At 41.5% G+C, this 24,488-nt stretch overlaps 1 protein-coding gene across 2 annotated transcripts; it reads right to left on the minus strand.

Moving 5' to 3' along the window:
• Nucleotides 1-3,113: 3,113 nt before the first annotated feature.
• Nucleotides 3,114-19,262, minus strand: si:ch1073-184j22.1 (erythroferrone). Of its 2 annotated transcripts, none has more exons than XM_017720015.2 (8): nt 18,826-19,262; nt 17,165-17,281; nt 16,583-16,697; nt 11,398-11,525; nt 10,778-10,889; nt 8,399-8,489; nt 5,718-5,796; nt 3,114-3,586 (listed from the first exon to the last, which is right to left on the minus strand). In XM_017720015.2, exons 2-8 carry the CDS (start codon nt 17,261-17,263, stop codon nt 3,488-3,490), a joined length of 723 nt encoding a protein of 240 aa, XP_017575504.1. In that variant the 5' UTR covers nt 17,264-17,281; nt 18,826-19,262; the 3' UTR covers nt 3,114-3,487. The 2 variants fall into 2 exon arrangements, with proteins under 2 accessions (XP_017575504.1, XP_017575503.1); XM_017720014.2 differs by having other exon boundaries at nt 17,597-19,262.
• Nucleotides 19,263-24,488: the final 5,226 nt, after the last annotated feature.

Raw genomic sequence — 24,488 nt, forward strand, 5'->3', positions numbered from 1 at the left:
AGCTTTGAACTCTTGTTTTGGAAGAATACAATGGTGTTGTGATGGAGCAGCTGCAAGCTGAGCTTCATTAGTAGAGCAATTGCATGTTTGAAGGCTTTTCAGAGGCTGTAAAAACATCAAAACATTTCACTTTAAAATATGTAAATGAGTAGAGGTGTCTGAACCCATCCTCAAGAAAAAGCATAGCCCTCTGGGCCTTCTAGGCCTTCAGAGAAGGTGTGGTGATTTCTGGGAACTGAAAAATACATGTGTGTGATTTTAAGTTCACTATTATTCTTTTATTAGAATCGTGCTTGTATTTCAACTCTGCAAGTATTACTACACTTGGGGGAAGTCATGGGCTGCTGGAGGTTAGGGAACCAGCCTCGTGACTGGAAGGCTGCCAGTTCGATCCTCAGAGCCGACAACACATGACTGAGGTGTCCTTGAGCAAGGCACCTAACCCCCAGCTGCTCCCCACATGCCGTGGATAGGGCTGCCCACCGCTCCGGGCAAGTGTGCTCACTGCCCCCTAATAAGTTAAGTGACACAAACTGGGGAAATTCCACCTCCGCATTTAACCCATCCGTGAAGTGAAACACCACATACACTCTAGTGAATAGACACACACTAAGGAGCAGTGAGCAGCCCTATCTACGGCACCCAGGGAGCAATTGGGGGTTAGGTGTCTTGCTCAAGGACACCTCAGTCATGCAATGGGGATCGAACCAGCAACCTTCCGGTTATAGGGCCAGTTCCCTAACCTCCAGCCCACGACTGCCCCCTAATGTGTGTGTGTGTGTGTGTGTGTGTGTGTGTGTGTGTGTGTGTGTGTGTGTGTGTGTGTGTGTGTGTGTGTGTGTGTGTGTGTGTGTGTGTGTGTGTGTGTGTGTGTGTGTGTGTGTGTGTGTGTGTGTGTGTGTGTGTGTGTGTGTGTGTGTGTGCTCACTAGTGTGTATGTGGTGTTTCACTTCACGGACAGGTTAAAGGTGGAGGTGAAATTTCCCCGATGTGGGACTAATAAGTATCACTTAAACTTATAATACTCTTGTTTTACTCTTAGGTTTTGGATGGAAACAAATTCTTGGAAGACAGAGCAGAGGAATTGTTTTTCTGCAGATGCAGCCAAGTGGGCTCTCCTGTTGGTTAGGACTTCAGGAGCCGAAGAGAAGGAATGAATTAGTACCTGACATTGGAATCGACCAAACATATTTTGATTCACAATGACCAATTTCATGAAAAAGGTTGCTCTAGGTCCTTCTGGAAGTTCTAGATACTTAACTGACTGTGAATACAAGCCTTAGTTTAATCAGTGGGCTAATAGAAACAGAAAACAGGGGCGGCAAGAGCTCTGTTTTGAAGTTTGGCTGCCCTCACCAGTGCAAAGCGTCAGTATGCTATTGATAATTATTGGTAAATGTAATAAATCTGACCTAAAAGCTCTTAAGTGAGAGGTGTGAGCAGTCCAGTAGTAGAACCAACACAAGAGAACAGAACACATTAAGCTCAATAAAGCAACTATGAACTTCAACCCCATTTCCAAAAAAGTTGGGACGCTGTGCAAGATGTAAATAAAAACTTTAGAGTAAAACGAGCACAAAGGCAATGGTACGCTAGTAATTTAAAACCTATATTTCATTGCATTCTATTTTAATTTACATTCTGCAAAAGCGTCCCAACTTTTTTGGAAATGCTAATGACGTTACTTTCCACAAACATACTTGAGCAGGAAAAGTTTTACCATTTGAAAGTACAAATCCTTCAAACATGGACTTAATTATATGAAACTTAGTAAATACAACTTGTTATTACTCGGTTCAACCCAAATGGGTGTCATAGTCACCACACAGATGACCAGTATTCATTTATCTTAGTAGACTGATTGGAGCAGCAAAACTTTAAATTATTCACTTTTCTATTTTTACATTTTTTTGAGATATTTTAACCCTGATTCTCATCACCACATGTAGTCCATACATCCATGATGATGATGATGATGAATTAGAAAAAATGAGCTGGCATGAGCTGGTCCGAGACCATGGTTCTCAGGCGGAAAAGGGTGGAGAGCCCTCTCTGGGTCGGGGATAGGCTCTTGCCTCAAGTGGAGGAGTTCAAGTATCTCGGGGTCTTGTTCACGAGTGATGGTACAAGGGAGCGGGAGATTGACAGGCGGATTGGTGCTGGGTCAGCAGTGATGCGGGCTCTTTACCGGTCTGTTGTGGTAAAGAAAGAGCTGAGCCATAAGGCAAGGCTCTCGATTTACTGGTCCATCTATGTTCCCACCCTCACCTATGGTCATGAGCTTTGGGTAATGACCGAAAGAACGAGATCGCGAATACAAGCGGCCGAAATGAGTTTCCTCCGCAGGCTGTCTGGACTCTCCCTTAGAGATAGGGTGAGAAGTTCGGTCATCCGGGAGGGACTCGGAGTAGAGCCGCTGCTTCTTCACGTTGAGAGGAGCCAGCTGAGGTGGTTCGGACATCTGGTTAGGATGCCTCCTGCACATGCAAGTCCACCTGGGAGGAGACCCCGGGGAAGACCCAGGACACGCTGGCGTGACTATATCGCCCAGCTGGCCTGGGAGCGCCTCGGAATCCCCCTTGGAGAGCTGGTGGAAGTGGCTGGGGAAAGGGAGGTCTGGGCCTCATTGCTTAGGATGCTGCCCCCGCGACCCGAACCCCGGAGAAGCGGAAGATGATGGATGGATGGATGGATGGAGCTGGCATTATTTTTAACTGTTGCTTTATTGTTTTCTTTGTAGACTCAGAGGAAGTGAACCAAAACAATAAAATCTTACGCAGCGAAAATCTCAGTGGCTGTTGCAGTGATGAGATAAAACTGCAAAGCATTACATTTTGTAAAATGTATATTTTTAAATGTTTTAATAAATGATTTCATCATTTTATTAGATTCTTGCTATACTTAGAACTTACATACACACATTCTCTTTGTTGTTGTGGTGATAAGAATTTGGAAAATCTGGGAAAATAAAATTAAATCAACTAAAATAATTCAAGGATATTTGTAATCATTCAGTCAGGCATCCGTGCCTGTTGCCTGAGAACGCTGCGGCTCTGAAATCTGCTGCAATATCCCCCTCACTCCACGTCTGTAAATGAGCCCACTTTGAGAAATTCACGTTTTTACAAACATTTTTATTTTAGCATTCACACTTCAAAAAATGCAAATAAATACATAAAGTTCCTTTATCCTGTTCACTTGCAAACGTGTAATATATAAACACAGCACGTGGAAAAATACATACATCTCTATGAACAGAAGTTTAAATGTTTGAAAACTGCAGTTTTATCTTGCTGCCTTGGTGATAATATCACACTGAATGGTTATTGTTTTATAGTTATTGAAGCTTTTTGGTTTTGTATTTTGGGGAGCGTCCTCCTCCGTGCTAGAATTATTACTGCTGACAGGACTGCTGTCTTTGGAAGCAAATAAATATGGGTTTGTAGAGAGGCAGCTGTTTGATTCTGAGGGTTTTATATGTATGTTCTCACACTCCAAGAAGAATCCCAGAAAACAGACTGTCTTGGAGAACGGTCAGCGCCGAGCCTGTTCCATTGTCAATAAGAATAGACACATATTCTCCAGCCTGTAAAACAGATAAGAGCACACATTCATTCTTCTGTTTTTCCTTCTTTGGTGTGCATTTTGGCACATGTTACAAAGGTAAAAATGAATACTCCAGCATTTTTCAACCTAATCTCTACCTGCTGTATGCAGGGATGTATTAAGTGGGGGTGCCTGGGGGGGTGGGGGCTGCAGCACCCCCAGATTTCAGAATTCTTTAATCATAAAAGTAATACTAAAGATAAAATAAATGTGAAAACAATTGGTGAAATGCTCCCAACACAACACTAGTACATTTAGGGGTACAGAGTAAATGCATATGCAGTCATAGGATAGTTCTGAGCTCCAAAGTGGCCTAGGAATAGTTTTAAAACTTTAAAAATGAAACCAAAATAATTTCCTGCATTAATACCCTTTTAATTATATCCTCAGAAGGTAGGCTGACTATGTGTATGACACAACTATGCAATTTCACAATTACTGTGCCACATATGAACAATTTGATTGGTCATAGCTCAGCTCATGTACACCTTTGCCCAGAACAAGCGATCAGGGACGGCATTTCAGTGGTTTCTGTTCTGCAAGACGCAACAGAAGGCGAGAATAACGAGAGAATGACTAGAGACTACTCAGATGTTTAATTCAGTGTTTTCACTCCAGGCTTGGAGCCCTTGCACTGTATAGTTTAGTGTTTTTCTCTGCTGATATTTAACCAGCAAACCACAGTTATGCAGTGCAGGGGTTTCCGGACTGGAGCTGAACTCTGAACTAACTGAACTAAACTTACAGAATCACGTCTGTTGAAACACGACGTAGTTTTCCGACCCACGACATTCAGTCTGATATTTAACGTCTATGTTTCTCCATTCAAACGTCATTTAAATCTCCAGAAACAGAGCGTAACGTTATACCGGTGGTCTGCAGCTCCGTTAGGGGGGCGACTGTTTATCTCTTGGCTGTTAACATCAGCTAAAGTTCTCTAAAGGCCTGCATTGTTCACATCTGTGTTAATTAGCTGATGTTGTTTCCCTCCTATGATGATAAAGTGTTTTCTCCTCTTTATGTAACACCATGGGATCCTTTACCCGGCCTGACGTGAAGAACTGGTGGGCTTCTGTGCTTTTAAATGCTTTGAGAGACCCCAGATTAGAGTGAATACAATGTCAGGAAAACACAAATTCGGCAGCTTTTCTCCAGTTTAAGTGAAATCAGATCAGGGGAAAGTGTGTAAGGATCACAGCCTGTTTTATCAACTTTGTCGAGGAAACGATTTTTCTCTTCCGAAGTAAGGTGAGCATTAAACCCAGACTGATCTCAGAAGGTAATACGATTCTGAAATTCTGGCTTCTTTTTCCAAGCAGCGCATCATGTGTCCAGCATGGATGTAGCTGAATCCAAATAACTACTTGTTAGCAATACTATGCATTGTTTAAGTGCAGGAGCCAGTATTTTAACTCCTAAATAATGCACTATGTAGGAAGGAGGGAGTCATTTGAGATCCTGCCCCAGTTTGGGAACAGGGAGGTACAACACTGTTAACTTGGTGCTCCATATAACTGGAAGTCACATAGAGGCACTAATGGAAATGATCATTAGTAATAGTGAAAGTACTTATAAAGTGAAGGTTTTCACATTATAAAGTGCTATATTACGATATGGTCATTGGTACAGGACAAAACGTTTAGAAGTTCATGAAATATTTAGTATTTAGTGAGTCCATGGGCTTCAGATCAGGGGTAATATAATCATAGTTATAATTTTATCATATGTGTGTTGTTTGCCGTTTTATAAAAGCAATACACCACTTGAGATTGTGTGTTACAGTGATTTTATCATGGGTGAGTTACTCTGCTTCTGCTTTAACCGTGAAAAAATCACTGTAATGCACAGCCTCTCGTGGCTTATTGCTTTAATAAGCATGCGTTAATGTCATTGTGTAAAGAGGTGAGGTTGAGAAACGGTGGAGTATTCCTTTAATTACATGTAATCTTGCATAAAAAGAAGGAATTCAGAGCTGCTGTGTTTGTGTACGTCTTATGTAACTGAAAAAACTGGCTGTGTGTATGTGTCTGTGGGCTTGACAGCGATTGTATTTATATTCAGTGTAATTGTTGTTTCTGCTAAGCTCTTTGTGCGCATTAAGTCATTTTTACCTGCAGGTAAAGAGTTCCTGTCAGAAGGATGCTGAAAACTCCCCCTGCTGGACTCACTCCAGTTACTGTCTCCAGAGACCTGCAGTACAATCACAAAACACAATAAACACATCATACAAACATCACAACAACAACAATAATAATAATAATACTTCTTATTATCCATCCATCCATCCATCCATCCATTTTCTAAGCCGCTTCTCTGTCAGGGTCGCGGGGGGATGCTGGAGCCTATCCCAGCAGTCTTCGGGCGGAAGGCAGGATACACCCTGGACAGGTCGCCAGTCCATCGCAGGGCACTTCTTATTATACTTATTATTATTATTATTATTATACTTATTATAATAAATAAATAATGAATATTATTATTATACATATTTATCTATAAAGCAAACTAACATACCAATTGATCTCAAGGTGTTTCATAAACCAGGCCAAATACACTAAAGTAGCTTAGTTCACCACAGGTGAAACCCAAAAAACATACATCGTTAGCTAATTTGATGCGGCACCAAAATGAAAATTCTTGACCCAAAACAAAATTTAGGACACACTCAGGCGAAAACCGAAAGAGAGTGTTCTTATGTATGATTTGCTGTTTTATTTATGCTATTGAATTAACCTTATAATGCTGCCAATGCTTCTGCTGGAAAAGATAACTGAAAGAATTAGAGCACTAATTTAATTTTCATCAGCTCACCAAATTATATGAAATATTGCACATTGTGAATATGAAAATATAATACTTCATGGTTTCCCAAATGCATATAGTGTTGAATTGCCTCTGCTATAATAAAGGAAAACACCTTATGTTTATATATTATTTTTGTAAAGAAATAATTTTTGTATTATTTTTGTAAAGAGCTCCTGTCTACCAGTCAGTTTCCAGCCGGGGGCGCTATTAGTACACAAATTGCTTTAGTGTTCATCACACCAGCAGGAACTAACAGACACACGAGTTACAACTTTCAACACCAAAGGTGAAAAAATTTAGTATCAAAAAATATTGAGTCACTCAATAGAATTTGAGTGAAACTCAGAATATTTTTGTGATTTCTGTTAAAGAATTGAATTAAATCAGTTAGACTACAGTTAAAGACTGCATAGATCACAGCTGCAGTGGGCTGGGTTCGAGTGTCTTTTTTCTCTTTTGGACGAAAAACAAATGTGCCATTTTTGGATTATTTATTAATTAATTCATTTATTTTATTTCAGTGCATCCCTAAACTGTGTCTTTCCAGATCAGTTGCACCATGTCATTGTTTCCAATGTAGGATAATAAATGGCCACTTTAATTTAATAATCTGCTGTAGTTTCTGCATAAATCTAATGTTTACAATTTACCCCTTATCATAATTTTTCTGGAGGAAATGTGTAACTGCGCACAATGTGCTGAAGAACATTTTGTAATGTGGGTTGTGCTTCGGTCCTCTTTCTCAAGCAGATCAATCTGATGTTTGCGTATTGAAAGAGAATTCAAAGAGAACTCAGTCAAAACCTGGTGGAAGATGTGTTTTTCTGAGGATGTGAGTGAATCACGTTCTGTTGTCATCATATCTTCATCCATATAATGTTAATTTTGCATTTGAGACCTAAAAATCAAGCTGGACCTTCTTTTTGACCCACTGCATGTGATGTTAATAAGTAAAGACGTGGCTTTAAATGATCATTTCAGGCTTTACGGGGCGACTCACCGCAGTGCACGCTCGCCATATTTTATCTTGTTTTTATTCTCCTGACTCAGTGAAGCTTTTTTTAAAATCTTTAAATCTTACATAGTGCAGCTTTAACAGCGTGGTTTGAGCTCCAGCACAAAACTAAAATAAGCAGAATTCAGATATCAAACATGTCTTGGCTCATTCAGGTTCAGGTGAATTTGTTACAAATTATCACTTTAATATCAGGTTTAAGTTAAAGAAAGTATGTTGAATTTTAAAGATAAATTTAGCTGAGTTTAATTGAAAGATGACGTGGGGGTCCACAAAGCATCTGTGGACCCTCAAAATGAAGTGTTGTGTTACATACAGTCGTACACAAACAATCAAGTGGCATGTTTATTGATTTTCAAAGAGAAAATAAGTTAATACAGCCTCTGCAGAGAACACTCTCTTTAATTATATTTTATTGCACATTTTAATGCACAATTACATATGGGGGGGTGGGCTGTGTAAGATGTTATGGCACATTTTATATTTTATGTTTCTCCAATATGTTAAACTCATATCGCTGCTGTCAGAACAAAACCTTGTATCTCTAAAATGGTAACTTTACAGGAGAAGGAAAAAAACACATTACTTTCAATGTAAGTCAATGGAACCAGAGTTTTTTTCAAGTCATTTTTGGACATTTACTTTGGTCCATCCTACATGAAATTTACACACAATATAAAGGCCAAAATGCTTTTTCAAATTATGTCAAAAACTGAAAATCAAGAAAAATGGAGATATGTGGTTTTGTTCGGACAACAGCAATTTGTTAAAAGCAAATAAACAGAAACTGGCACTAAAATTGGCAGGAAAATGTTAAATTAGGAAAATTTAAGTTTGTTCTCTGTAGAGGATGTGTTCACTTATTTTTACTCAGAAAATCAGCAAGACATGGAAATCAGGTCCTTAAACTGTCGACTGATTTCCAAGGCAAACCGATGTGACGAAAACTTTAACAGTGGGTTCTGTACTTACACGTTGCTCTGGCAGAGAGACTCTATACATATGGAGGCTTTAATGCTGTCCCTCTGTCTCGCCTGAGGCCTTTTCTGAGACTCACTGGATTCTAAGAAACACAGAAGCACAGACACGGCGTACTGAAGGATGCGTTGTGGGTGGATGTTCAGTGTAAGGACCCCACCCCTTTCCTCTGAGCTTTATCTGTTGCAGTGGCCTGTGCTGCTTTATTTTCTGAACAACCACATGATGCAACCACGCTGGAGGCATTTCATGTGCTTCAGCTTGCATCATGACGCAATGATTAGAACACACATCATCATCCAAGGCTTCCTACATCAGCTCAGGTTACAAGTCAGTTCAATTTTCAAGGCTTCTCTGATAATATGAAGATGAAAGCTCATAAATGGTTATTAATGAACAAAGATTTTCAGTGGTGGAGAACACAGAGCTTCTTTCCAAACAGTTGAGGTCCGTGTATATAAAGTCAAGGGGGAATTATGTTTCCAATCCCCTCCTTCAGCTCTTCAGGCAGACAGGCTGACCACATTGTTGTCCTAAAATGACATGGCTGTACACTATAGGCCAAAAGTGTTGAAGCAAGCAGTGATTTCTAACATTTCAAAAATATTCTGCAATTAAGCCAGTTTTCCAACAACCAACACAATACAACATGGTTTACTGGCATCTAGTTTAACCATAGAGGTTTTCTAGAACATTCCATTGGTTTGCAGGACAGACTTAGCCAAACCGCCCCTGACATATGAGGCCTGTTAGGGTGACACAGAAAGACAATGAATTACTTAAAATATACGCAAAACTGGCCATTAATGTAAATTAACCACTGGCGGAAGGTGAGTATTAGAGTTAGGCCATAAAGTTCAAAACACCTCTATGAGAGAAAATTATTAGATGAAATGTTTATGAATACATTACGTGCCTGATATCTTAGACAGTCGTGGGCTGGAGGTTAGGGAACTGGCTCTGTGACCAGAAGGTTGCTGGTTCGATCCCCAGTGCCGACAGTCCATGACTGAGGTGTTCTTGAGCAAGACACCTAACCCCCAATTGCTCCCCGGGTGCCGTGGATAGGGCTGCCCACTGCTCTGGGCAAGTGTGCTCACTGCCCCCTAGTGTGTGTGTGTGTGTGTGTGTGTGTGTGTGTGTGTGTGTGTGTGTGGTGTTTCACTTCACAGATGGGTTAAATGTGGAGGTGGAATTTCCCCGTTTGTGGGATTAAAAAAAGTATCACTTAACTTAGACCAGGGGTCGGCAAGCCAAACATTAAAAGAGCCGTTTTGTCCTTTCAACAAAAATCAAACCACCTCGAAAGCCACAAGATTTAAATCAATTTTACCACATTGACTGTAAATATGTCTCAGTATGTGGCAATGCACTAATAAAGGATAAAAATAATATAAATGAAAACCCAGTGTTACTTTGCTCTACTTTAAGTTTTAGCTCAGCTGCTTTTCACGCATCTCTGGCAGGAAACTTTTCCGCAAAAGTAGAACAGTTTCTTGGAAAATGTCTCTCAATGTTCCACATTTTACGAGGCTGAAGTCGCTTCTCGCTCGCCAGCTTCTTGTTAGAATTTTCCCGTTCCACCTGAAATGGTGCCTGACATGCCAGAATGTAACTTTCAACTTTTTGAACGTTCAAATGAGAAGCTGGTGAATAAGAAACTGACTACAGCTTGACGACTTTTTAGTGCTTGACAGTTTCTTTTTGCAGATTAAACGTATCAGGAAACCAGCTGAAGTGATTATAATGCAAATGAGTTCATTCATCTCCAAACTGACCAGCAGTTTTCAGTCTTTGGGCCAGTCTTCAGGGTTAAAGGGTGAATTAACAGTTATAGGATTATATTATTTTAACCTAAAAATCCAATTCTGCTGTGGAGTCTCAACAGGGCAGTAAAAGAGTCACATCTGGCCAACGCCTGTCTTAGACATTGCTTTATACTAGTTTTGAATTAACGATTTGGCCCAAAACTTATTTTTTTAAAGGCCATTCAGGGTGAAGAGGGATATGCATGGCAACAGTTTTTCAGTTCAATATTTTACCATCATCAACATTATACAAATAAACTCAGAAGACATGTGTGAGTTCACCGGTGGTTTTCAGTAGTAAATAAAATGGCTATACTTGTGTTGTAGACATTGAGACCTCCAGTTCCTATCACCCCCACTGTAAAGAAATCAGAGTCAGAACCATTCCCCTTTAAAAGCTCTTGAAAGAATATAAAGAAATGGGAGGGGAAAAGGTTGCAGACGCATTGCTGTCTGTTATCCCATGAGAAAATGCTTCTTTATTTTTACAAAGTTTGTTTTGCTTCCAAACCTTTGGCCTGTAGTGTACATTAGTCTGTAACGTGTCCATGGCTGAGGTACTTACCCAGCAACAGGCTGGCTGTGAGCTGGTAGAAGCCCGACACTGGAGCTGTGTAACGGCCGTTGCTGGCGTTGAAGCCCTGACCTCGCTGGTGAAACTGCTCTGCATCTGAAGGCTGTGGGGAAATAAAGAGTCATTACAGGAATAATTAGAGGAAGAATCAAAATGGACCAAAGTGTGTTGCATTGCTAAAAGCTATTATTGCATCAAGATAACAGCATTGTAAATTTTGTCCATGTTTATCGAGAAACTATACCATATTGTCTTTCAGAGATTACTTAACAACTTCACATGGTTTGGGCCAAGTTTATGATGCTTTAGGCATGCGTTCAACACAGTCCCATTACTTGTTAGCCTCGTGGCTCTAGTGCAGAACTAAAGACGCCAAACATGTTTTGGCTGATGGACTACCTTTGAGGTAAGGGGGAAAACTGTATGAAATTGATTTTTCACCAAACCATTCCCTTAACTACTGAAAACATCGCCAGCTTGTCTCACATGCTCGCCAGTGCAGTCAGCCAGTGCTGACGTCCTTGGCCTGGACTGGCTGGCAGAAATTAGAATCAGAGCCTAACTGCGGGGCCAAGGAATGCCATGTTTGGTTGAGCATGGGCGCCACTCACGCTGCTGAAGGGTTGGAGCTCTTGCAGGCTTCGGCGGTGGACCAGCAGGTTGTGGTGCAAATGGTTGTGGAAGGCTGTAGCCACACGGGGGGGCTGATCACAGAGCAGGCAGTGGGTCCCCACCATCTCTGGACAGAGAGGATTTTGTGACATTAGATTTGAGATTTTTCATTTTTACAAGTGTATGATACAGTCTTTAAAGGAATACTGCTGCATCTGTAATATGTGGATAATTTCGTTCACCTGTACTTAGGAATCGAACATCTGTTGATAGAAGACAGTGGGTTAGGGTTAGGGTTACTGGCTTCTACGATAAATGTGTTTTGTGTTCCTTGATTTTGTAATGTTTTCTCGCTAAACAAAAACCTAAACAGTAAAAAAAAATGATTTCAAGCTGTAAGAAACTAAATATCTCTATTCCAGAGATGTTCACATGTCAATTCATGCAAGTCTAAGCCAAGTTTCGAGTGTCTAGGGTGCGAGTCTGAACTGAATTTCTGGTTACTGGTGTGCAAGTCTAAATCAAGCCTTATGTCACATGGGGATGAGTCCATGCCGAGTCTCTAGGGTGCGAGTCTGAGGCGGGACTTAAGTCTCTGGGGTTGCAATTCTAAGTTGAGTCTTGAGGTTCGGTGGTGCAAGTCCAAGTCTCTAGTCTCTGAGTGTGAGTCTGAATTAGGTCTTGAGTTTCAGGGGCCCAAGTCTGGGGTTGTGAATCTGAGTTGTCTTGAGTGTCTGACTGTGAGTTTGAGTTCAGTTTTGAATTTTTGAGCCAAATCCTGAATCTCTGGGGTGTACACTATTTTTCCAAAAGTATTTGCTCACCTGCCTTTACAAGCATATGAACTTGAGTGAGATCCCATTCTTAATCCATAGGGTTTAATGTGATGTTGGCCCACCCTTTGCAGCTATAACAGCTTCAACTCTTCTGGGAAGGCTTTCCACAAGGTGTAAGAGTGTATTTATGGGAATTTTTGACCGTTCTTCCAGAAGCACATTTGTGAGGTCAGAAACTGATGTTGGATGAGAAGGCCTGGCTCACAGTCTTCGCTCTAATTCATCCCAAAGGTGTTCTGTCGGGTTGTGGTCAGGAGGCCAGTCAAGTTCTTCCAGACCAAACTCCTGGTCACGTTGGAAATAGGAAGGGGCCGTCCCCAAACTGTTCCCACAAAGTTGGGAGCACAAAATTGTCCAAAATCTCAAAAGCCCAACTCCTGAAAAACAACCCCACACCATAATCCCCCCTCCACCAAACTTTACAATTGGCACAGTACAGTCAGACAAGTACCGTTCTCCTGGCAACCGCCAAACCCAGACTCGTCCATCGGACAGAGAAGCCTGATTCGTCACTCCAGAGAACACATCTCCACTGCTCTAGAGTCCAGTTTTGGATGCAGCTGCTCAGCCATGGAAACCCATTCCATGAAGCTCTCTACACTGATCTTGTGCTGATCTGAAGGCCACATGTAGTTTGGAGTTTTGGAGTCTGTAGTGATTGACTCTGCAGAAAGTTGGTGACCTCTGCACACTATGCCCCTCAGCATCCACTGACCCCGCTCTGTCATTTTACGTGGCTGACCACTTTGTGGCTGAGGTGCTGTCGTTCCCAATCGCTTCCACTTTGTTATAATCCCACTGACAGTTGACTGTGGAATATTTAGTAGTGAGGAGATTTCACAACTGGACTTGTTGCACAGGTGGCATCCGATCACGGTACCACGCTGGAATTCACTGAGCTCCTGAGAGCGACCCATTCTTTCACTAATGTCTGTAGAAGCAGTCTGCAGGCCTAGGGGCTCGGCTTTATACACCTGTGGCCATGGAAGTGATTGGAACACCTGAATTCAGTGATTTGGATGGGTGAGTGAATACTTTTGGAAATATAGTGTATGTCTGCATGAGTCTTAAGTCTCTGGTTTGTAAGTCTGAATCAAGTCTTAAGTCTCTGGGGTTGCAAGTCTCAAGTCTCTTAGTTGTGAGTCCGAGTCTAGTCTTAAGTTTCTGGTCAGTGACTCTAAATTAAGTCTAGAGTCTTTGGTCAGTGAGCCTGAGTCAAGTCTGGTCTCTGGGGTGCAAGTCGATGTGCTAAGTCTTGAGTCTCTGGGGTGCAAATCTGAGTCAGGTCTAAAGCCTCTGGAATGTGAGTTCAAGCTGAGACTCAAAACTTCAGTAGAAAATTTTAGTTCAATCTAGCTGTTCATTGCAGACATTGTAAAACTTTACATTGCATTAGTTTGTATACTTGCTACTTAGGCTACTTGGTATTCAATGGTTTCAATTGTTTCACATTTTTCTCTTAAACACTCTACTGACAGTGTGCAGAGCGTCAGTTCTGTCCATCAGACTGGAGGTTTTCCTATAGTGAAAAGTTCGTTCTTTGAATTCACATCGATCCTGATGGCACTGTGAGTCACAGGAGAACAACAACTGACTGTAGCACAACTGACAGGCTCACATGTAAGGTTGGAAAAGAAGGGCTTTATTCATTTACCACATGTGAGTTGGCTGTGCTAATTTAATCAGGTTTTGTTCATGACCCATCTCTGGCCTATTCTTCCTTTTGTTGTTTTGACCATTTTCTTCACCCTTTTCAATTTCATAAGCTGTCAGCTCCTCACGCTGTCGGCTATCTGCCCTTTCAGCCTTGAGGAACCTTAAATAACAAAGATAAACAGCTAGGTGCGAAATGTTTGGGATTATCTTTGACTGACACTTGGCCGCATATAAAGTCATTAAACAATCTGTGTCTGAAAGAGAGATGTAAATATTTGGAGTGCGAGAGCATGTATGAGTGGAGGGAGAGTGGATGAGTGTGTGTGTTGCGGGGTGGGGGAGTGGGGGGGTTTGGACATGCTGGAGTGTGTGAGTTTGCGGCGCCACTGTGCTTTGCAGTGTGAATAAGAGCCTTTATGTTTTATATTGCTGTCAGAACAGCCCGCAGCTCGCCGCTCCGGAGCACAAACAGACCTGTGTCTGCTTTCCTGGCCATCTGCCAACACTCATTCCACACACGCACACACACACATACACACACGGACGCACAATGTGGAATCCAGGGAATTCTTTACCCAGGCCAAGTCACATCCACGTCCAAGAAAATTACACCTATTAAGGGATCAGCCCAGCCCACAATCAGACAAGCGGCCTCCCCAACAAACGAGCAAGACAACACACACATTACAAGCATTGTGGTGAAAGTGACCCAGTCCACACACACACACACACACACCTAATTCCACACAAAACTCCACTACATCATTTAGACAGAAGGTAGATAAATAGTTCCATGTGACCCATGGACGCTAAATTGCAAGTCCTTACAAATTACGATGAACTTGCCAACTTGTGCACAAAACGCTATTACTCACAACACTAATACTGCACAGAAACTAGCGAGTAATCACAAAACACCATAACATCTACACAAAGCTACACCCTGTAGTTTCACAAAACACTGACAAAAGAGCAGCGGAGAACCATCACTAGAGTTAGGCCTTCAGTTTAGGCCATAAATGAAAAAACAAGCAAACGGTGCACCAGTATAACAACACTAATTTCTACTATTGGTCCTGAGGGATTCAGTAGAATGTAACACTAAGCCTACAGCAATTTGGCTATACTAGTTTAAATGTAGACATTTGAAGCTTCTAAAGCCATTCCATGTTTTATATGAAGTGTGTAACAGACATTTTACCTTGAAGCAGTTTTAAAGTGACTTTTTTAGTGAACAATCCTGGAATTAAACTCCTTAACCGAGCTAGAACAGGCTTGTATCCACAATCAGTGATGTAGGTAGGATGTTCAGAAGGCTTAGAGCGATGTATTTTCTCACAAAATTGGTCCCATTGTAAATCAAAACATGATTGGTTGCTGTCACCCCCTAATTTGTCTTGATAGTTCACCTCAAAGGCCTTCTTTTCAGCTCTCGAAGTCCTAACCAATGGGAGAGCATGCTTGGCTGCATCGACCTAGACACCACAGGGGGACCGAAACCTGATGGAACAATTTTCCATAGCCAAGATTTTTACCCTTTGGTTTCCAAGCAAAACTTAACAATGGAAAATGAGTATTAGTGCAATACTTACAAAGCATAATAAACAAGTATGATGATTCTACTAAACAAAAATGAACTCATTTTGTTTTTTTTATCTCATAGAAATAATCAGGCTTTCTCGGGAGCCTTTATAACAGATGTCTGGAAGGCTCTGAGGGAAGAAAGCAGCAGGCTTGATAGTACTGCTCGCCTGCAACACTTTTGGGATCAATTATTTTCACAGCTTGTAATCACAGGTAATGGGAACATTAGCTACAATAGTAAAACAGTCTTGGAACAATCTGGCAGGCGGATTAGCTGTTAGACAGGGCTTCCAAATGCTATTATAGTTTTAAACCAGATGTGTTATGGCCTTGCAATTTTGTCAGCTGCAATCATCACCATTAGCAAGTGTTGCTATTGAGAAGATTGAGGGAAACACGGTCGCAAGTTTCAAAATTTCCATCTTTTGTATTCATTTGTTACCATTAACCCACTGTTTCTATTGTTTCTGCAGTAAAGGAACAGTTCTGTATCTCTTTTCTGCTGTATCTCTTTTATGTGCATCTGCCAATGCTTTGTAATGTGCCTGTTATCCTTTCTGTAAGTCACTGAGCTTTGCTAATTTGTCTGCATATTTTCATCTTAGCACTGGCAGTTGTTTACACAGTATTGTGAGTGTGCTGTATTGTTATACAAGCCTGCGAGCAGGCTCTGGGAATGAAATACTGTCTGTGTATGCATGTAAAGAGTAATGCAACTGATTTAGGTTGAAATGATGTTGGTAAATGGTATCCCATTACTTGCTGCCATCTGTCATCTGTGTTTTAATATGATGTGACTGATCGGACCAGCAGAAACGCAAAGGATGTGGGCCTATAAATTCTGTTCCTGGACATCTTTCTTGTCTTTCTTGGTCAAACACAATGATCAAATGTTTTCCAACAAACCCCAAAGCTGGATCATGATTGTTGGAAGCCTCCATAATGTTCTCCCCCATTCACATGGGTTCATTTTGCTTGTTAGTTCTTTTTCTGGAACAGTGTAAAGCCAACTGCCAACACTTGAATGTTGGTCTTTGTTGGGGAATGTTTGGTCAGTGTGCCATGGCCTTTAATGTCCAAGCTCCAAGGAGCATAAACCTTTCCATACCTTTCAGCTTTTGCTGGAGGTCCTCCATGATCTCATCTTGGTTAGGCAACAGGGGGCCGGGAGGACCAGGTGGACCCTGTGGCCCTGGAGGGCCTGGAGGACCAGGCAGGCCATGCTGCAGAAAGACAGTGGTCAGTTTACAATACAATTCTCTGTGAGTCAAAAGCATAACCATGGCTTCAACAGTTGGAGGGTTAAGATTTTGCCCTTGAGTAGAGCAATGGTCTGCTTGAGGGAGTGAATGCATCCTACAAAGTTTGGTCAGAAACATCTACTTGTCACACATTCTAATAGGCATCACTTCTGTATCACAGTGTCTTAAGGACAAAATATAATCAACCCCTTAATATCCCACGCCCATTACTTACTAAGTCGTATTATTCAGTAACTACAGATACTTTAATGCAAATAAGTTAAACTATTCTTAGATTATAGAGGTGTGTAATAAAACTTTGGGCCCACTGGTGTCCGTGCAAGGGGTTAAGGTAAGAAATTTGATCCCATTATGGTCATCATTAAGTACTGGGGTGACTCTGTTTGTGGGTTTCTGCATCATGGAGCTCCAGCCTATAGACAACTTACCTTTGAGATTCTTTTATTTTGTTTGGGCTTCTTGTTTCCACCCTTATTGGAGTTGTCTCTGAAGACTATCCAGGTTCTGTGGGGGCTAACTATAGCCATATCTGAAGACACAGTCTCCTGTGGAAGAAGAACTTGTCATCATGTCAGTTTTAACAGCCAGTACCGAGTCATAAAAGCTTTGCAGCATTCCTACCAGCTCATCTATCAACATATAATTGCATGCTCAGCAAAGCCAGTTAATACTGACTTCAGTAGGAGTCAGTAATTTAATATGATGCAGCTTTCTCCACAACTTTATAGCAGGTATTACGGTAGTCATTTATACAATGGCACCCAAACCTGCAAGAATTTTTAAGACTACCTTTTGGAGTGTTGTACGCCCCAGTGTTTAACACTTGGACATGTGTTGGTGTATTATGGGTATTAACTTACAGGGCTTTCTGTGCTCACTGTGTTGCTCTCTTCCACAAGCTCTAGACTGTCTTGGCTCTCTTGTGCCATGCAGGTGGTCAGCAGGAGGCTCAGGACCAGGGGCAACAGTGGCCCTCTTTCCCCACTCCAGAGCGACATGCTGCAGTGTTAAAGGGGCAGTCTTTTACTCAGATCCTCAGAGTACAGGTCCCATCCCACTCCAGGGAGGCAAAGGATGGTCCAGTGGTTCTCAGAAAGACTGTAGTCTGCAGATATCAGAGTGGAGTTTTTTAGCCCTTCAAATGATGATGGACATCAGCGTGAACTTGGTTCAGGTTTTTTTTTCGCTTCAGTTTAGAAATGTTCTCAATCAAACATACAGTTATTTTCAGGGAACAGATGTGGTCTTCAAAATGCCCCGGCCTCAGTTTAGGAATGGATTAGTGCAGAATGCAGATGATTCCTAAATGAATAATGGATTGTAGTGTGCAGAGTAAATTTGTAGATCCTCAGAAATGTGATGGATATCAGTGTAAATGAAGTTTTCAGGTTTCATCAGTTTGGAAATGATCTTCAATCAAACATCAGAAAGCAGAAAGTTTTTTTGGACAACGATATGGTCTGACAGAGGACAGGGCAGAGTTTATAGGTACTCAGCCTTAATTTGGAAATGGATTTTCAGTTCTTTGATCATATATCAGAGTGCAGATAGCTTTCCTGGAAAATGGACGTGGTCCTCAGGATGATGAATATCTGCACAAATGTAATTCGATCTTTATTGGATGTGGTTGCCGTCTGTCTGGAAACAAATCCTCAGTTCCTTGATTTGAAGATGGTCTTCATTAAGCACTGGGATGCTTTCCAAAAGAAGAACAAAAATATGTTTGGGGCTTATCGTGAATGTAGCTCCAGCCCCGCAATGGTGATTCCTTGCAAAGAAAGAGTGGTCCACAAGGCCTGACCTCACTCCTCTTTTACATTCAAGCTCAATCTTGCTCCTGTGCCATCCAAGGCTCTCTATGCTTTCTTGCAACAGTCTAAACTCCCTCAGGTCGAGCTGTGAATTATGCGTCTGTCTATGTATTCCATAAATACACCGTGTGTGGCACTGTTGGTGTGTTTGTGTGATGATTAGCAGCCGTGTGGCTCAGTTACAGTGTGACTGCTTATGATAAAGCCAGTCTGTGTGGTAAGACCTGCTCTGTGGGTGGTATCTCCCCTCTCACTTTCTCTCTTGCTCTCTCACTAACCTTATTGTCCTCTCCACTCCACCCCGTGCCTTTGCTTGCCCAGCTGCTTTTTTAAGGCCAGTTTATGTTCCCGTAATTCCTTGAATGATGGTGATGATTTATTCCTCCAGACGGGATCCTTCCAAGCTTCGTTCATCCAGCTGCCTCAGCCTCAGTCCTGGTGCTGTCCACAGCAGAATGCTCTGTGTTATGAAGGCTCCCTTTGGCGCGCTGCTGTTTTTTTGTAGCCTCCTTGGCGGCCAGAACCCTCCTCCTCACTCCGTCAGTCCACTCCTCCCTCTGTCGTCTATCTGCTTCTGAATCTAGAGCTGTCACTTTGTCTCTCCGCAGCCCCCCTGCTCCCTTGTCTGACCCCTGTCTCTCGTTCTTTCTGTCTGAGCATTCCCAGGTCTCCCTCTCTTGGGTGTCTTATGCTTCATTCCTCTGTTTCTGCAAGCCTTTTTTGCCTCTCATGTACTGGCTGCTGGGTCCTAGTGCCTATTGTTTGGCTTAAGTCTCAAAGTTGCAGAGAAAATCTGCTATATTTGCTATTGAAAGGTAAAAGATATGCAAGTCTGTACATTGTCAGATACGGTGCCTCCCAATGCTTCACAAGGGCATGAACAACAGAGCAAAGATTGGAAGCCAAGGGCTTTAGTTTTAAATCAGTCAGCTTCATTTATTTACACTAGGCTCAAGTCTGTACATTGTTGGAGATTTTGCCTCCAGATGCAACAAATTGCCAAAGAAAGTCACTTGTTAGGCATAATAATACTAAAAGAAAATCTCCACCATACCAGACAGCAAGCATATATCGGTCCATTGGCCATTAAGGTCAGCACCCCACTGACTGTTGGCCACTGCTTGTTCACCCTTGGACCACCCAGGTTACTGTCTTGCGTACAAGGTTTAACTAGTTTTCGATTTTCTCAAACAGACCTTTAACACCCACAGTCTTTTATTTTGGAAAATAAACTAATGCAAATATCACGAACAATTGAGAGAAAAAAAATAATGACTTGGCCCGAGATAAAATGACTTAATTGAAAATAAAAAATTCAGAAAAATACTCACTAAACTGATTTACAAAGGAAAATGAAATAAAGAAATTAAGGAAAAATCATTCATTTGGACTGTGAGTTTAAAATGAGTGATGAAATGTCATATTTTGTTTAACAGTCTGCTTAACTGCCAATGGGCCAGCAAGAAAACACTGTGCAAAATATCACAGGTCATTTTGGGCAGTAAATAAAATGGCTACAGTTGTGTGTTGATATCCTGACATCTGGTTCCTATCGTGGGGATTCACTGTAAAGAAATCAGAGTTGGTTAGTTTCACTACAGTGAACCATTTCACATCACTCCAAACCACTTTGCTTCATCTCATAGACTGAACGATGCAGAAGCCTTGCAGCAAAACTGATGAAATTCCTCTTGAACTACTTTCCTTTAACTTTCCTTTAACTGGTTACTATCCTAAATTTCTAAGCAATGGGTGTGGCAGAAATGTGCATGTCAGATATGCTGGACCTCACTGTTCTGGATGATGACATTTATAAGCGAAATTGCAAGCTTTCCACCCAGCCCACCACACCTCTTCCTTTATCAGTCTTTCCTTCTTGCCTTTTACCGCCTCTCCTCAGCTGAACGAATAGCTTGAGAATGGCACCTGGTTAGCTCTGTCTTACATAACGTCTCACCAGCGATGCATTTACTCTTGCAATGTATGTCCACATTGCTCGGTAAAATGGATCCGCATGTGGAATATCGGAGCTTTCTTAGAGCCACTGTGTTTTCTATCACTGTATAAAAGAAGCTCCATGCTGGCTTTATTGTTGGATGCACTGCGACAGTTTCTGAGCAAGTATGTGCACAGAAATGTTCACAAGTCACTTCAAGTCTTGGGTTTTTAGTACAGAACAGTAGTTTTGTCTCATTATTAGCTTTGGAAAAGAGGAAACCGCATCTAAAGACCTGCCAGGCTTGACACGGCTTCAAATAATCAGCCTTTCGTTATTGAAAAAGCTTCAATGTGAAGGACAGAGGTGAGAAAGATAAATGTGGTGTTTAAAGGAAAAATAGCTTGAAACGGTTGGTTCGTCTGTAGTTTGAACAGTATGTTAACTAGCTAGCATAATAGTTAATCCAGCTGAAGTTTTAGCACATTTTAAAGGGATGTGATCTGCAGTTTACTAAAACTTCAGCTACATTCGCTGACAAGTTCAGCTAAATTAGTCATTGCACTAGCTGGCACACCAGAACCAACTATTTCAAGTTGTTTTATTTATTGTCTTTTGAGCACTTTTGTGTTCAACTCTTTCATGCTGAGGCAAAAATCAGCTGTCTTTAATAACTTGATTTCTCAGTGTTGTTGATGCATACACTCACCAGCCACTTTATTAGGCACACCTGTTCTATTGCTTGTTAACACAAACAGCTAATCAGCCAATCACACGGCCACAACTCAATGCATTTAGGCATGTAGAGGTGGTCAAGACAACCTGCTGAAGTGCAGACCGAGCATCAGAACGGGGAAGAAAGGGGATTTAAGGGGCTTTGAACGTGGCGTGGTTGTTGGTGCCAGACGGGCTGGTCTGAGTATTTCAGAAACTGCTGATCTACTGGGATTTTCACACACAACCATCTCTAGGGTTTACAGAGAACGGTCCGAAAAAGAGGAAATATCCAGAGAGCGGTCAGTTGTGTGGACGAAAATGCCTTGTTGATGTGAGAGGTCAGAGGAGAATGGGCAGACTGGTTCAAGATGATAGAAAGGCAGCAGGAACTCAAATAACCACTTGTTACAACCAAGGAATGCAGAACACCGTCTCTGAATCCACAACACGTCGAACCTTGAAGAAGAAGGGCTACAGCAAAAGGGGGTCCAACCTTCTACTTACAAGGCGTACCTAATAAAGTGGCCGGCGAGTGTCTGTTACCATAAGTTAACAATACAAAAGTATTTCTTTCTTTCATCACAGGCTACAGTAAATGCATGAATAGGAATACCTCCCACTTCAGTGGCCTTTCCTTATTACTCTGATGCATTCACTAATATGGCTCGCATCGTTGTCCTACATGGCTTCAAATAACGAGCCTTTCCTTATAGAAGAAGCTTCAAGACGAAAGTTGAAATGGTTGGCTATGGTTTGGATAGCTTAGTGTGCTAGCTAGTTCAGTTAGCTGGATTTTTTGTAAATCAGATCCCTTTAAAACGTACTAGAACTTCAACTGGATTAGCTGTTATGCTAGCTAGCATACTTTCTACACAAACCTCAGACTAACCAACTTTTATCAAGCTATGTGGTGCTTTTCCTTTAAACGCTGCAGTTCCTGCATGTACCAGCTCCCTGACAGCTAATCCCATTGAAGTTTTAGCACATTTTAAAGGGATGTGATCTACAGTTTACTAAAACTTCAGCTACATTCGCTGACAACTTCAGCTAGGTCAGCTACTGTACCAGCTAGCACACTAAGCTATCCACACCAGAGCCAAACATTTCAAGCTGTATTGTTTCTTTCCCTTAAACGCCGTATTTACTGCATGTAGCACTTCATTTCTTCAGACTGCAGCCTTTTCTATTATACAACTCTTGTTTTTTAAAGCCATATAGGACAACGATGCGAGCTGTATAAGTGATTTCATTAGAGTTATAAGGAAAGGCCACTGAAGTGGGAAGTATTGCTATTCATTATAATTTACTGTAGTTTGTGTTTATACATCGATACGTATTACATATTGCGCTGCCACCTTGTTTTAGTTTATACATCAATACATATTGCATATTGCACTACTATGTGTTTATGCGCACATACATATCGCACAACTATTAACGTATGTTTTCATTTACAGTGTTTAGTCACCTGGTTCATTCAATGGACGTGACATGCACCACTGCATCATCACCCGCACAATATTTGTGCGATTTTACTTACTTTCTTTTTGTACTGCACATTTATGTTTTATGGTTGGTTTAGTATATTTTGTTATATACCCGCCCTGCAATGGACTGGCAACCTGTCCAGGGTGTATCTTGCTTTCCACCCAATGACCGCTGGGATAGTACCCCCCTGCGACCCTGAGGGAGAAGCAGCTTAGAAAATGTGTGTGTGTGTGTGTGTGTGTATGCAAATGTGTCTGTCTGTCTGTCTGTCTGTCTGCCCTGTGAAGGACTGGCGACCTGTGCAGGGTGTATCCTGCCTTCCGCCACTGGGATAGGCTCCAGCACCCCTCGCAACCCAGAAGGAGAAGTCGCTTAGAAGTTGTGTGTGTGTGTGTGTGTCTGTGTGTGTGTGTCTGTGTGTGTGTGTGTGTGTGTGTGTGTGTGTGTGTGTGTGTGTTATATACCCTTACTTCTTCTATTTATGCATCTGTGTAATGGCATACAGATTTTGCTCTTTACTATGTGCTGCTGTAATAGACCCTCTGGGAATAATAATGTGATCTATCTATCTATCTATCTATCTATCTATCTATCTATCTATCTATCTATCTATCTATCTATCTATGTATCAAAGAAAAAAATGCATTCACATTCTTTATTTATGATAATAAATGTGTCGAAGAAATTGAGAATTCAGATTATTAAAGACAGCTGCTTCTTACCTCAGCATTAAAGAGTTAAACACAAAACTCCTCAAAAACCAGGGAGTCTAATTACATAATTAAGTCAAGCAAAAAAAAATATATAAAAAATGCAAGTCGACACTGGCACCATCTCATGGCCAATTTGTGTAAAAACAAACACTGGACATTTCCAGACTCTGCCTGCACTGCTGTTGTGTAATGAATATGCAGCACCGCCCCAGGAGAACCATTTACCCATGAAATTATGGTTTTGATATATTTAGTATGTTGACTTTTGGAGTTTGGACTGTGGTCTCAGCTCACCCAGTGGACATGCTGTACAGCAGGTGGTGCTGATGAGAAACCGTGCCTATAGGTATCACTCCGTTTTCAAATGCTCTGCTAAAGACTGGAAAATTGACCACTTTTCTGGCCAGTGAATGTGCAAGTGCTTGCTGCCGCTGCTGCTGATGTCATTTTTATTTTTCTACCTAATGTTAACACACCAGTCGTCCTTTATGATGAATGGACTAAAAGAAATGCTCCAAAATCAGCCCCAACAACCTTATATAATATTACATTTTTCAGCATTTTGTGTGTCACGCTTCACCTTTATTACAGCATCCATTCTTTTCAGGAGACTCACTTTCAGCTCCTCAAAGAATCTGCAGACACGCCTCCAAAGTTCAGTCTTAGAAGCTGGTTAGATTTTCTGAAGTAATCAAACACGTTCAGTGGTGTTGAGGTCTGGACTCTGGGGCGGTCAGTCCATTGCTTCTTTGTTTGATGTGTCCATCTTCTTTTTTTGGAAACTTCTGTTTTTCACTTCTTTCCTTAGAAACGTCTTCTTTAGCCATTTTAGATGGTCATCAGAGAGAAATCTGGAGGCAGCTTAGGTGAGTGTGGGTATCTGCTTGGGTGAATGTTAGAGTCTCTTTGAAGGGGAACTTAATGTCAGTGAGTAATCCGGTAACAGATCAGTGGCTGTAGATGCACAATAGCGAAGAGAAGACAAATTAAATACTGATCGATTTGATATTATACTTACTTAGTGTTTCATGTAAGATGAGGCTTTTTCATCTTTTTTCAGGAAATGTTGAAATCGAGGCCTATATAT

This window comes from Pygocentrus nattereri, chromosome 19, assembly GCF_015220715.1.
Source record: "Pygocentrus nattereri isolate fPygNat1 chromosome 19, fPygNat1.pri, whole genome shotgun sequence".
Classification (NCBI taxonomy): domain Eukaryota; kingdom Metazoa; phylum Chordata; class Actinopteri; order Characiformes; family Serrasalmidae; genus Pygocentrus; species Pygocentrus nattereri.